The 15,016-nt window shown below is 41.0% G+C and overlaps 1 protein-coding gene across 1 annotated transcript in view; it reads right to left on the bottom strand.

The window, feature by feature from the left end:
- The window catches only part of CAMSAP2 (calmodulin regulated spectrin associated protein family member 2), a 71,924-nt gene that overhangs the window by 32,228 nt on the left and 24,680 nt on the right, over positions 1–15,016 (bottom strand). Inside the window, exons 3-4 of the mRNA XM_087719193.1 lie at positions 6,173–6,334; positions 3,523–3,606 (exon numbers count right to left, since the gene is read on the bottom strand). Of these exons, the coding sequence (XP_087575319.1) occupies positions 3,523–3,606; positions 6,173–6,334 (246 nt within the window). The remainder of the gene's footprint in view (positions 1–3,522; positions 3,607–6,172; positions 6,335–15,016) is intronic.

The raw sequence follows: 15,016 nt of genomic DNA, 5'->3' as shown, positions 1-15,016 counted from the left end.
ATCATCTGTCTATCTATCATCTATCTATCTATCCATCATCTATCTATCTATCCATCATCTATCTATCTATCTATCTATCTATCTATCTATCTATCATCTATCATCTATCATCTATCATCTATCTATCATCTATCCATCCATCCATCCATATCTATCTATCTATCTATCTATCTATCTATCTATCTATCTATCTATCTATCTATCTATCATCTATCTATCTATCTATCTATCTATCATCTATCTATCATCTATCTATCTATCTATCTATCTTCTATCTAACATCTATCTATCTATCTATCTATCTATCTATCTATCTATCTATCATCTATCCATCATCTATCTATCTATCTATCTATCTATCTATCTATCTATCTATCTATCATCTGTCTATCTATCATCTATCTATCTATCCATCATCTATCTATCTATCTATCTATCTATCTATCTATCTATCTATCTATCTATCTATCTATCATCTATCATCTATCTATCTATCCTACCTTCCATCCATATATCCATACATCCAATTTTAAGGCTTAACATGTTTCTACATCTCATTAAGCAAAAAAAAAATCACCAATATTGGCAATGTACTGTAGAGGTTATGCTGACTTGAAACTAATGTGCATTTTTGGTAAAACTTCTGTCTTTAAAATGCTGCAGAAACAACAGCTCTACGGTTCTTTCTAGGGTGAAGAACAGGGGGAGGGCGAGCAGAAAAACTCAACCCCTTGTGAGGTTTAAATGTAGAGAGTGTGGTCCTCTAAGCATAACAGCAGAGGAGTGAAGTGTGGGAGGGCAGGGACCTATAAACTGGAGTAATTTAATTCATTGATATTCCTAAATCTGACTGCTTGTGAGTCATTAATTATAGTCTCCAATGAAGCAAATAATTTCGTTCCATTCTTCATAATGAAAACAAACGTGGGGCAGAAAAGGGCCAAAACATTAGAAGTGACAGGGCGATTATCAAGCCGTGTAAACCACTTTAGAAAAACGGATGCAGAATCTAATTGTGATGGTCGCATAGCTAAGGAACAGCTCAATTTATCATGCAGGAAGGAAGTGAAAGAAGTGGAGCTTGTTTAGCCGCACGCCAAGAAAAATGAAATGAAATGGAGAGTCGAGGGTGGAGGAGAGAGATTCCTCTTGAGGCTAAGCAACTACTGGACCAAAAGTTCACATTTGAAAATTTTATTCATGACTGAGCGAAGGACTGACACTCTGCACATATGGGATGTGACTAAAATGGTTCACCGACAAAACTGCGAAGCCCTTATCCGCGCTGACATAAGCGCGGAGGACAAATCCGCGCCGTCCGAAGCACTAAGGAAAAAGGGGACCCTAGCGCGACGACATAACCGCGGAGGGCAAATCCGCGCCTTCCGAAGCACTCAGCACCCTAACCCTAACCCTAACCCTAAACCTAACCCTAAACCAAATCCCTAAACCTAATCCTAACCCTTACCTTAATTTAAATCGGCTTTCTGCCGCTGCGCTGTTTTAAAGAGCCCTTCTGTCGCCGCGGTGATGACATCGTGGTGATGACGTTGTGGCTTTAGCAACGCGGTTTTATTGCCGCTATTTTGACGAGCGCGGTTTTGTCGGGCCACGGACTAAAATAGCTATCAGTAGAATAAGCCAACCAAGACATACTACTATCAAGAAATAATATAAGAAACTGCAAGGGAGATAATAGAGGTTGTTGGCATCTATAATGACCGTGGATAGCCCCACATTACGATCCTATCTGAATGATCATGTCTTGGCTTGTTAAGCCTCGACACACACACACACATTTGCACGTGTCTTTAACTAATCTCTCTAGCCTGTTTGATTTATCTGATCAGTGGAACTATTGTCATCAGATTTAGAGCAAACTAGAATATTAAATCACAGTTCAAAGTCCTAAAAATCCTAGCTTATTCTGTATCTAGTAGGCATGGTTCCTGGTGAGATGGAATGAGAAGGTATTGTTAATCAAAAGCTTCATGGTTTAACTACAACTCATGTGAAGGGAAGGATTTATAAGCTGACGTAAAGAAGAAGGTTAGTAATTTTGTTTATTAAATACAATAGTTTAAAATTTCTGTGTCTTTCCCACAATGACATTTTCAAAATAAAACATACAGAGGAGAGTAGTAAGTCCTTCTTTAAGTGACATGGTACACATTCGGAGAAAAAATTCTGCTCTTATTATGGTGTTCATTTATAAGCACCTGATTTTTAAAATTAAATTCACTTTCGTAGCCTGTTCTTCACAGAGCCACTAAAGCAGTGGGTGAGCATGAGCAGTGGGCTGGTGAGTGTGCGCAGCTCCATTTGTGCAAGGAAACAGTTTTGGCTGAAAAAGTATACAGCGATAGAGGCATCAAAACCTTGTAACATATTGACTTAAATTATTCACTCATTATAGTAACAATGCTATCCATAAAACACCACCTTTATCTGAACAAACATGATTTTGGGAAGAAATACTGAATATGAATGTTTAAAATGTTTGCACATTTCTTCTTAAAGTCAAATATGTATTTGCACGTTATAAGGATGTGCACATACTGTTTTCTGTGTTTACTTTTGTTTTTAATCATTGTTTTATTTTTCATTTTAATAATTTTATTTCTTAGTGTTTAATATACCAAAACAAAAAAAATGTCTCTGAATTTCCTCTAAAACAAGGTACTGTAAGAAAAATCTAAATCGGGCGTTTGAAACTCGCAGCACAGTGGTGGGATTCCGCCAGTCCGCACCTATTCGGGAGAACCGGTTGGAAACTTTCTAAGCAGTTCAGAGAACCAATTGTTGGAAGAAATCTCCTTTTGTTTTTCCCCGCTTTACAGGGCTAATCCTGTAAGGAAGGCAGGAAGGAAACATTCTGGTGTTGTTTCTAGCCTAATCTTTATTGCCCTGCATACAGAAACTGCCTCTCCGGTTAACCCTTATTACATTGTAACAGCTAAGGCGAAGCGCCCATCAACGTGAGTGATGTTGAGTTGGCCATGCTCACCCAGTCACATGACCACCGAGTCACGCCTACCTAGCTGGTCATTAGGGCTGAGAACCGGTTGTTAAATTATTTAAATCCCACCACTGTCGCAGCATCATGGCTGCATCATGTGACATATCGCAACTTCCCCCCCCCTTCGCTAAAGCAGGCGTGGGCATGGCCAGCCCGTGATGCATCCGGGCTGCGGGTTTGACACCCCTGATCTAAATGATGAATGAAATTTTTATTCATTTACTTATTTTTTTTATCCTGCCTTTATTACCTTTCTAAATAATTCAAGGCTACAAACATACGTAATACTCCTTTCTCCTATTATCTCCACACCAATTCTGTAAGGTGGGTTGGGCCAGCTTTCATGCCTAAGGTGTGACTAGAACTCACATACTCTAAATCAGCACCTCAACTACTACGTCAAACTGACTAATGATCTCTTAGAACGTATTTTAAAAAGAGAAATCTCTCATTAGTTGCAATTATTCTGAATCTTTCTTAACTAGCACATTTTGCACACATACCTTTTGACCTCCTGGCGTTTCTGCCCCCTGTTGCTCTTTCAGCTTCTGCTCCTGTTCCATTATATCCTTTAAATGTTCATTTGCCTGAAAGGGCAAAGGAAGTTAGGCTTTAAATAAATTCTGCTTTCTTGCTAAGATATAAATAATAGTATAATTATTCTGCTAGGGGCAATTTTGAAAGAGTGCGGCAGCCAAGGCTTTAAAAATTGTTTACAATACAAGCCTTTCTCCTTTTCTTGTTCTTCTTCCAGTGTACAAATGAGTCTCGAGAGGCCAAATGGGTTTAATCTTTAAAGCTTTAAAGTGGTTGAGCTTAGCAATACTTAGAAGTGACACTGAAATTGCATAGACACTCTAAGACAGACTTTTTCCCTATCTAGTCATGGTTAAGACTTAGTATACGCCTTTCATTCTTAGCTGGCGTTTCCATCAGGTGTATTATTGATTAAGGGAGATGGACTCCAACACCTTTGTGGGGCGCAAGGCTAAAAGAACCACCTTAAATTCCCTCACACGCAGCACTGGCATGCATAAGAATATGATGTGAACTTGTTTTTTAAAAGGCATTTTTAATATTGTCTTTGCGCCATAGCAGAAAACGCAACATATATGCACTGTTTTCCCATGCACTGAACTTGGGTCACTAACACACTGATTCACGAAATCAATAGATGCCTATTTAATCATTTGTTTCTATACTTGCTGTTTATGTCATCTTAAGGATTTGGTGGGAAATACACGAGGAACACGTATCTTTGGCAAGTGCCAATTTGACTGTAATAAAACCAGAACCTGCACGCACAACAGTTGGATTTATTTAAGGTCTGCTAACAAGTTGACAACAGATGGAAAAGAGAATGAAAGCAGGCCAGGTAGGCTATTTTCATTTATTCGTACAATACACTAGGTTTTACCGTATCATTTTAGCACAGTGTTTCTCAACCTTGGCAACTTGAAGATGTCCGGACTTCAACTCCCAGAATTCCCCAGCCAGCGAATGCTGGCTGGGGAATTCTGGGAGTTGAAGTCCGGACATCTTCAAGTTGCCAAGGTTGAGAAACACTGATTTAGCATAGCTAGCATAGCACCAATCAGAGCTGCAGGATATCAACAGTGCCTTCCCAATTCTAACAGAGAAAGCATTATTGAGTCAAGGGGTTCTTGGTGCTCTCTGTTGTTTTCTTGCCTATGTTTCATTACCCAAACTAGGTAACATCATCAGTGCTAGGACTAAGCTCAGAGATCACCAAGGGGCCCCTCGTTTCAACCCTTAGCTACAAATATTCTCCTTTATTGGTACCATTATTGAGTTGCTTCAATACCTCAGCAACCTGAGAACAATGGTGCATTATGGCTGCCATACATAGATGCTACTTCTGTGTCCAAACCATAGCAATAACGGTCATGATTTGTTCCTGGGGAAAACTACAAAATTGGGCTAAACCAACCCTAGGTAAGTATTTTGTTGTTATATCCAATCGATTATTAACAACTTTATTTTGTTAGTATCACAATCAGTGGTGGGTTTCCATTTTCTTTTTTTTTAGTACTGGTTTGCTTGTGCTCGCGCACGAGTGACACTTCTGCGCATCAGCAGAAGCATCTGGGGTGGGTGGGACGATTCAGATTTCAGATTCAGATTTAATTTATTTGTATGCCGCCCTTCTCCGGGAGGGACTCAGGGCGGCTAACAACTCAAAAGGGGAAAGGGGATACAAACACAATACATATAATTAAAATACACAAGAGTCATACGGCCATACAAGTCGAGAGGGGAGGGGAACTCATCAACCCCAGGCCTGCCGGCACAGCCAGGTTTTGACGGCTTTCCGGAAGGCCTGGAGAGGGGTGAGGGTCCGAATCTCCGCGGGGAGTTCATTCCAAAGGGCCGGAGCTGCAACAGAGAAGGCCCTCCCCCGGGTAGTAGCCAGATGGCATTGGCTGGTAGACGGAACCCGGAGGAGGCCGACCCTGTGCGATCTAACGGGTCTGTGGGAGGTAATTGGCAGCAGGCGGTCTCTCAAGTACCCAGGTCCAATACCATGAAGGGCTTTATAAGTTACGACTAGCACTTTGAAGCGTATCCGGAGACCGATCGGTAGCCAGTGCAGCTCACGGAGGATAGGTGTAACGTGGGTGTACCGAGGTGCACCCACAATCGCTCGCGCGGCTGCATTCTGGACGAGTTGTAGTCTCCGAATACTCTTCAAAGGCTGCCCCATGTAGAGCGCATGTAGAGCACAACCGGTAGTAGTGGTGAAGAGCCTCCCATCACCACTACTACCGGTTTGCCTGATCCGGGCCAAACTTGGAGCGACCCACCTCTGATCACAATGGCTGAAATAAATAATTTTCCAAATCAGGAAAATGAGCAATAATATTTGTGCAAGCTCTTTCTTTGCCCCCTTTATTCAGCTTTGGGTTTTGGTTTAAATATATAAGTTTGCATTCAAACATTGCAAAGAAATATGATCAAAGCTTACCGTCCAAGAGTAAAGTATTTAGAAATCCGGCAAACTGAGCTGGAGGCAAACATTAATTGACATTATTTTTGTTCAGTGAGTAACTGAAAGGGCAAATAATAGTCAAGTAAGCGCATCGTTTCCTTCCTTCCTTTAAAAACACCGTGATGGTTAAATGAAATGCCTACCTTATTTATCCAGAACATGACAGCGTCTTCTATGTCATAGGGCAGGTCTGTAGCTTGGAAGAAGGAGGAATACTGCTGCACACACGCAATAACTTTTTCCACACTGATCATTTCTACAGTGTATGCCATCATTAAGGTGTCAATCATGGCCAAATGAGCACTCTGCAAAGATAATAATGTTTTCACTAGGAGGTGGAATGCCAACATAGAAAGAAGCCAGAAGAATTTATTTCCAAAAGGAATCAGTAATTGGAGTACAAAATACATAAGCTTTACAAAACATTGAAATAAATGGGAACTAAACAATGTAACAGAATGAGCAATTTCTTCTGAAAATTTCCCATGATTTAACATTGTACAGATGTTTACTTCCAGAAACAAAGGTACTGTATCACTTAGCCCTCTCATATGCTTGAATATATAATAGTAAATTTAAAACCTAAGTCCTCATGTGTCCACTTATCCATTTTATCTTAGAATTATTTACTTATTTATCTAAAAGATGCATATTAATCTTAAATGAGCCAACTAGCAGCAAAACCAAACACAATGAAAACAAAAACCTGATACCACAACCCTTCTTTTTTTTATTCAACCAACAACACCATCTTCAGGTGCCAACTATATCCCGTGACCCGACAAAAGGGCGAATGACAAAACCGCGCCTGACTAAACCGCGTCGCTAAAACCGCAACACCATCAACGCGGCGACAACAGCGTGGAAACAGAAGGGCGCTTTACAACAGCGCGTCGACAGAAAGCCGATTTAACTTAAGGTAAGGGTTAGGTTTAGGGTTAGGTTTAGGGTTAGGGTTAGGTTTAGGTTTAGGGTTACGTTTAGCGTTACGTTTAGGGTTAGGCGTTAGGTTTAGGTTTAGGGTTAGGTTTAGTTTTACAGCGCGCTTCTGTCAGCGTGATTCAGCGCTCATTCGTTGGAGAGCTTTAGAACACGCGGTTTTGTCACCACGGTTTAGGCGGGCGTGGTTTTGTCGTTTGCCCTTTTGTCGATGAACCCTATATCCTACTCCAGCACTTCCAGAAAACTGAGAAAGTGGAGGCTTGCTAGATCTCAGGGAAGAATACTCCAAAAGGACAGAGGGTGCCACAGAAAAAGGAGTGTTTGCTATGACTCACTGGCAGTATTTCAGAGAAGGACCTTGGAACGTGCCCATTCTATCCAATACGGCAGAATGGACAGATACTCTCAGGGAGAAGTGGGCCCACAACAGTGGTGGGATATGACCGGTACGCCCCAGTATGGGCGTACCGGTGCCTGCTAGGAACACCAGGTACCGTTCCGGTATGGTGCTCCGGAGGGCCCACCTGCCCGCCCGCTCTCCTTACCGCTATTTGAGCTGAACCGGGCTCTCGCACACGCGCACGGAGCCTATGGCACCTGTGTGATGCTCTGCCGAGCAGCCAGAGCATCACGGGCGGTAAGTATGCATGCGCACGCTGCACGTGTTCATGTGGTGGACGCTGGGCCCCGTTGCAGTGTACCATTGCAATGGGATCTGGAACCCACCACTGGCCCACAACTAACCTGGTCCAATGCCATGAAGGGCTTTCAAGATGATGACCAGCATACTGAATTGCACGCAGAAAAAAACCTGAAAGTCAGCGCACTCATTTTTCCTATCACCGTTAATCCTTGCACGGAGCATTCATATTTTAGAATAATGCTGAAGAATTCTAGAGGTTGAAGAGGGAAGAGATAAATTTAAAAAAATGGTAAAACCACGTTCCTCATTCTACGGGAGAACTGAGTTTACAGAGCAGAAGTCTCTGCGATCCAAGTGATTTGTATATTTCCTTTTATTTGTAACTACAGGTTTGGATTCTTGCCCAATCATCAAATGAAAAAAAAAGGAGACAAGCCCGTTCAGAAAACAATGTCCAAGCAAGGCAAACTTTTTTCAAACTTAAAAAGTGAGAAGGTGCTACTTCTATCGCCCTTCAAATTCTTGTGCTAGAATCGCAATATTTGCTCATACATTTCTACCATGAACATCCCTTCAGGTCAAAATGTTACCAAGGAATGAATTGATGCTAGTAAATCCATGGGGTGGAAATCTGCTTTCATGCACCACAAACCCTACTTGGAGATATGACAATATCCAATGAAATTGAGCGATTTCTATTTTTCTTTTCTCCAGAAAGAAAAGGAAAATAACGCAGCATCTAGCAGCATCTTTTTCCGCTCTACTATCAGACTGCTAGAAACCAACAGAGAGATATTGTGAGATGCCATAGCTAGTGAAATTATATTGCGAATGCTGGTTTGTTATGAGAGGCAACTCAAGGTTAGTACACAGCTTTATGGTCGTCCAAATGGATCCTCACTATTTACTATAAAAGTGATGAGCCAAGGTGGCGCAGTGGTTAAATGCAGCACTGCAGGCTACTGCTAGATCAGCAGGTCAGCGGTTCAAATCTCACCGGCTCAGGGTTGACTCAGCCTTCCATCCTTCCGAGGTGGGTAAAATGAGGACCCAGATTGTTGGGGGCAATATGCTGACTCTCTGTAAACCGCTTAGAGAGGGCTGAAAGCCCTATGAAGCGGTATATAAGTCTACTGCTATTGCTATTGCTATTTTTTTCCTGGCATTCTTTGAAAATGTGCAAAATTGATACTGAATTAATTCTATTGTAAGATTTCTTTCCTCTCTATTCTTTTTTCACTGACTCATTCTGTGTGTAGGTGTGTGCATCAAAATGTATTTGCAGCATGAACATGGATATAGGCATGGGATTTAGCATATTGAAGTGCCCAATACCACATTAGTCATATCCAAGCCAGACAATGCCCTCCGTGTGTTTTTATGCAAAGCGGCCACAGATGTGTCCTATTCTGCAATTCAAAACCAGATACATTTCCACCCTTCACTGCTATCTATAGCAGTGTTTTTCAACCTTGGCAACTTGAAGATGTCAGGACTTCAACTCCCAGAATTCCCCAGCCAGCGAATGCTGGCTGGGGAATTCTGGGAGTTGAAGTCCGGACATCTTCAAGTTGCCAAGGTTGAAAAACACTGATCTATAGAATCCCAAGAAGATTAGAAGTTGGGGGGGGGGGGGGGGGGGAGAGAAACAGATCTTGGATGTGCATTTCTAACATGTGCCAAAGGAATGTCTGAGCTGATTATTCAAAAGTGATGGTCCTTTCCTTTCACCTTGGAAGCGATCTCCATGGAAACTAAGCCATTTTAAATACAACATTACTCATAGTATCCACGGTTTTTGTAATGTCAGAGGAAAACTATAGTGATTCTTTATTTTTTTTTGCTGCAGCATGAATTTTCCTGAACAATTTAATCAATGACTAATACTAACTTTACTTAAAGTAATTAAGGGCCAGTTTTATTAAAAGGAGAGTGGAAATTTTTGCTGAAAGGATAAGAATTAAATGTCACTATTAAAAGCTACCATTCTTTTGTGCTTTTTATTTGAAATGAGATTATCTACAAAGCATTCCGATCTGGAAGCGCACACACACAAAAAAATGTATAAAAGTTCACCCCCCCCCACTCCATAATTTAAAAGATATGGATTTGAAATACCCAGAAAGTTACATGATTGTAGTTTTCACTGTCTTTGAATTTTGGGGTAATTGCAAAGGCCATGTCTGCAAAATTATAGTTTATGACCCGGATCTAAATTGCTTTCAAGCTTCATTCTTAAATCCATTTAAGAAAATGACTTTAATCTTTAACTCCATAAATAGCTTAGGGCTTTCTGATGACCATTTGACATTAAGGCTACTATATCTGGGTTGTAAAAATCTGAACAGAAAGCTGCATTCTAGGAGTCATCCGGATTTTTCTAACCTAACTAGAGTAGCCCTTTCTCTTATTTCTGGAGTAAGAACACACTTCACAATTTTTACGGACCACAGGTAGTAAATACAGGTAGTCCTCAGCTTACAATAATTCATTTAGTGACTGTTCAAAGTTACAGTGGCACTGAAAAACGTGGCTTATGACCGTTTTTCACACATCCGTCGCAGCATCCCCATGGTCATGTGATCAAAATTCAGATGCTCAGCAAATGATTCATATTTATGGTGGTTGTGATCAGTGGTGGGTTCCTGACTGGTTTACCACCAGTTCACTGACGGAGGACGTTTTGCGCACAAGCAAAATGTGCATTTTACTGAAAACTGATCTGCGCATGCGCAGAAACGTGCCAGCGACGGGAGAAGAGACTGGGGAACCGGTTTGGGGGCGTGGCAGACAGCGACCCAGGCTGCCAAACTAGTTACCAGTTTGGCTAAACCGGTCCGAAACGGTAGGAACCCACCACAGGTTGTGATGTCCTGGGGTCACGGGATCATCTTTTGCGAACTTCTGACAAGTAAAGTTAATGGGGAAGCCAGATTCACTTAACAACTGTGGCTGAAAAGGTCATAAAATGGGGCAAAACTCTCTTAACAACAACCCAGCATTCGCTGGCTGGGGAATTTTGGGAGTTGAAGTCCGGACATCTTCAAGTTGCCAAGGTTGAGAAACACTGCTCCACACCCTTTATCATCTTTGTTGCTTTTCTAGTCTTTGACTGATGACCACATGACTGAGTGAAATGATTATTAAGCAAGATCCCCACATGCCTGCTTCACTCAAATGATTGCAACCCCAGGACTCCCAGTTAAGATCATTGTGTAATCTTCTCAGGTTGTTAAGTGGACAGAACTGATGTGCTACCTGTTGAGTTCAACTCCCTCCATTTGCAAAAGGGAACCCCCTCTGAAGGGCTGCAGGAAGAGAGTTCAGATGTTCAGGATCTGAACTCCATTCCTTCAGCCAACCGGAGGAATTCCCATCAAGCCGGCGGCCTTTTTGCTCTCAAAGAGCTGCCTGCCACGGTGGTGGTGGTGGTGGGGGATCTCAACTCCATGTGGAACTAAGAGTTCTTCCTGGCAGGCAGCCCTTTAGCTCTCAAGGGATTGCCTACCAGGAGGGAATCTCAGCAGGCAGCAGCAGCTTGTATTTTTTCCTGCCGGCTTCCCCACTGACTTTCTGGGAAGCCAACAGAGAAGATAGTAAATAGAGACTGCATGATTGCAGGGCATTTGGCAATTGATCGTTGCCAAACAGTTGCTTCCCAAGCATAGCTGGAATTGCTTCATGGACCATTATGTGGCCATCATGATTTATGGACCAATTCTGTGGCCATCATGATTCTGGACCTTTTTTTCAATCAGCAGTCATAGGTCGAGAATTACCTACCATGTTTCCCCCCAAATAAAACAGGGTCTTATTTTCTTTTGACCCCAAAAATAAACGCTTGGCTATATTTTCAGAGAGGTCTTATTATTTTTGAGGTGCAGGAGGCGGTGAACGTGGTCACCTCATGGTTGCTGCTATGTGGCAATATTTCCAGGGAGGGCTTATATTTGGGGAAGGGCTTATTTTACTGCATGCGCTCAAAAGCCCAATTCCGCTTATTATCCTGGGAGGTCTTATTTTCAGGGAAACAGGGTATATACACAAATGCAGTATTTATTTTATTTTATTTATTTATTTTTAGACTTCTATACCGCTTCATAGGGCTTTCAGCCCCCTCTAAGCGGTTTACAGAGTCAGCATATCGCCCCCAACAATCTGGGTCCTCATTTCACCCACCTCGGAAGGATGGAAGGCTGAGTCAACCTTGAGCCGGTGAGATTTGAACCGCTGAACTGTAGATCATGTATCCAACAGTTATTTATATACGTACGTATGTGTGTATGTGTGTATCCAACAGTTGTGTGTCCGTGTGTGTGTGTGTGTGTAAATATATACAATGCAGTATGTATCCAACAGTTCATCCAGCTTTCTGTTATTTTTCTCTTTCTCTCTCACACAAGCAGACATTTAAATAAGGCACTCAAAATATTTATACTATTATAACGCCCCTCAACACAAATTCATTAGAGTAACATTTCAACCCTGTCGAACGAACAACTAGCATAACGTTTTAATTACAAGAGCAGATCTCCAGAAATGTGAACCACAGAATTGTTTTCTCTCATCAAGAAAAAAGAAATCACCAACATCTGCTTCATTGCAGTGTGAACGTACATATATATATATGTACTATATCCCACACTGCCATACTTCTGCCATTACTCTGATGTTTTGGAGAAACTGAACTTTAAAATAAAAAAAATGTATTTCAACAAGTCATGATTTCACAAATGTCTTAGAATTCTTTGATTGGGGAAATGTGCATATTCTTCAGTTGGAGCCTACTATTTAGAATTTAAAATCTTATTTTAAATTATACTACTTTTCTTAATTTTAAATTATTAATAGAGTGCCATAAGGTTAGTCTTTCTATTAGCAACCTTTTCAAAAAGTAAATTTAAAAAGTACTGGATGATTTTGTAAGTTTGTATATCCAGGTAATAGCATCTGTAGGCTAACACTGCACATTTACCCTTCCTTGTTTTTGCAACATTCATTTGAAAAGCCTTCTAGCATATTTCCTTCCTTTAAAGTTAATTTTGAAATATGTTTTTATTACAAGGTATTTTCTCTGCCCCTAAAATATTTTAGAAATATTTCTCTGTCCCTAAGATATTTTAATAGCTGCAAGCACCCACGAGACCGGGCATATATTCTCTTTATAACAGGTCCAGGTGAAATAGAAAAGCAATGTATACTTAGTTTTATTTATATTTTAAGTGGAATGTTATGAAATGTCAATAAGTAAACTACAGCCCTGAAATTGTCTCAGATTTGAATAGTCACCTGGGATACGATGTCTCAGTGGAGTCTTACATTTTTAAAAATGCATTAAAAGTTTACAGGTGAAAAACACACTTGCCACTTGACATATAGTTCCTCTAATCCAGTGTTTCTCAACCTTGGCAACTTGAAGATGTCCGGACTTCAACTCCCAGAATTCCCCAGCCAGCGAATACATTCGCTGGCTGGGGAATTCTAGGAGTTGAAGTCCGGACTTCTTCAAGTTGCCAAGGTTGAGAAACACTGCTCTAATCCTTATTATAATACAGGCCTTGTCCAAGATGATTATCTGGACTGAAATAGATTGGGGATAGCTGGAGCTCACATTCCCATCTAATGAATACAGGGTTATGGCGGGCCAGTTAAGGACTGGCTGCTGGAGAAATGGAAAACTGAGTAACTGGGCAAAAATCCAAGAACAGCATACAAGAATGGGACAGTATTATTCCCTTGGCATGCTGACACCTCCCTTTATTAGGTTAGCAACTTAATATAAAAGACTTCTCTGGAATCTGAAAATTAGTATTGCAGCTGATTTGGAAAAGCTATGGTGAGTGACCGGCTCTTAATACCATATATTTGCTCCCTATTTCAGAAATCCTACAACTTTTTTTTTTGCTTATCCCATTTCTCATCTGAACTGAAGGAGGAATATAACAATTTTCAACAGTAAATGTAACATGTCCTAATGTACTTTGGTAGCTGGAATAGTTTCTGTTCCATTTATCAGTTGGCCCTTAAGAGATGTGAACTATTCGAAACAAAGTATTAACTTCAATTCATAAATCAAGCACACTGCGGGAATAAAGGAAGATTAAAATCCAAGCAGTCTTGAAAAGAAATCCACCAATTGTCATCAAAATGAATTGCTTGTTTTTACATCAAAGGAAGCTAACTTTGAACTTCAGACAATCCACTGGCCAAAAAAGAAAGATAATAGGCTTTTAAATTTTTCAATACCTACGTGCACACAAATACACTATATATTGAATAGTTTATCTACTTATCAACTAGTTCTGGGGATTTTTTTTCTCCCAATATGTGTTCATATGGACCACCTAAATAGATGTTTGAATATGTGCATATGGATACACTCACAGGCCAGAGGCTACTCTCTAAAACTCTTCCAATACTGACCATATTCAGTAAATTATATGCATGATTTCTACTCTAACAAGTTTCTTAACTATCTAGGTAAAGGTAACATGTGTGCTAGTCATTCCCGACTCTAGGGGGCGGTGCTCATCTCTGTTTCAAAGCCGAAGACCAAGAGCAGTCCAAAGACATTCTCCTTGGTCCTGTGTGCCGGCAGGACTAAACGCCAAAGGTGCATGGAACACTGTTGCCTTCCCACCAAAGGTGGTCCCTATTTTTCTACTTGCATTTTTATGTGCTTTCGAACTGCTAGGTTGGCAGAAGCTGGGACAATTAGCGGGCGCTCCCTCCATTACGTGGCACAAGGGATTCGAACTGCTGAATTGCTGACCTTTCTGTTCTACAAACTCAGCGTCGTAGCCACTGAGCCACCGCGTCCCTTCTTAACAGTCTAGAACAGGATAAATCTCTAACTGATGAACAAGTTGGTTTAAAGGAGGGCAGGAACTATGTGATCCGACTGTTCCTAACAGAGCTATATATGCATTTGCTCCCAATATTAATTTAAAGTCAATTTCTGAGTTTTAACTCCAGGGACAGAGACCGGAGAAATTGTTCAATTCTTCTATAGACCAAAAATTACTTTGTTCCAATCAAGATGTTGCAAAGGAAAATATACCCTAATCAGTGGCCACAGTACAGATGCCACTATAATTAAAAAAATCATGTACAGGCTTAATATGAAATTGTTAAATGTATACCTTATTCTGTAGATATACTTCAATCAGTAGTTGCTTGAAATTCAACTTCACAAGAGAAGGTCTATGGAGGTCCTCAATCATCCATAGTTGCAATAGTTAGACTTATATACCGCTTCATAGGGCTTTCAGCCCTCTCTAAGCGGTTTACAGAGTCAGCATATTGCCCCCACAGTCTGGGTCCTCATTTCACCCACCTCGGAAGGATGGAAGGCTGAGTCAACCCTGAGCCGGTGAGATTTGAACAGCCGAACTGCAGATAA

This window comes from Thamnophis sirtalis, unplaced genomic scaffold, assembly GCF_051295495.1.
Source record: "Thamnophis sirtalis isolate CommonGarterSnake01/CBP01778 unplaced genomic scaffold, rThaSir2_p1.2 scaffold_7, whole genome shotgun sequence".
NCBI lineage: Eukaryota > Metazoa > Chordata > Lepidosauria > Squamata > Natricidae > Thamnophis > Thamnophis sirtalis.
The sequence above is the reverse complement of the archived record's forward strand: the minus strand, read 5'-3'. Positions and strand labels throughout refer to the sequence as shown.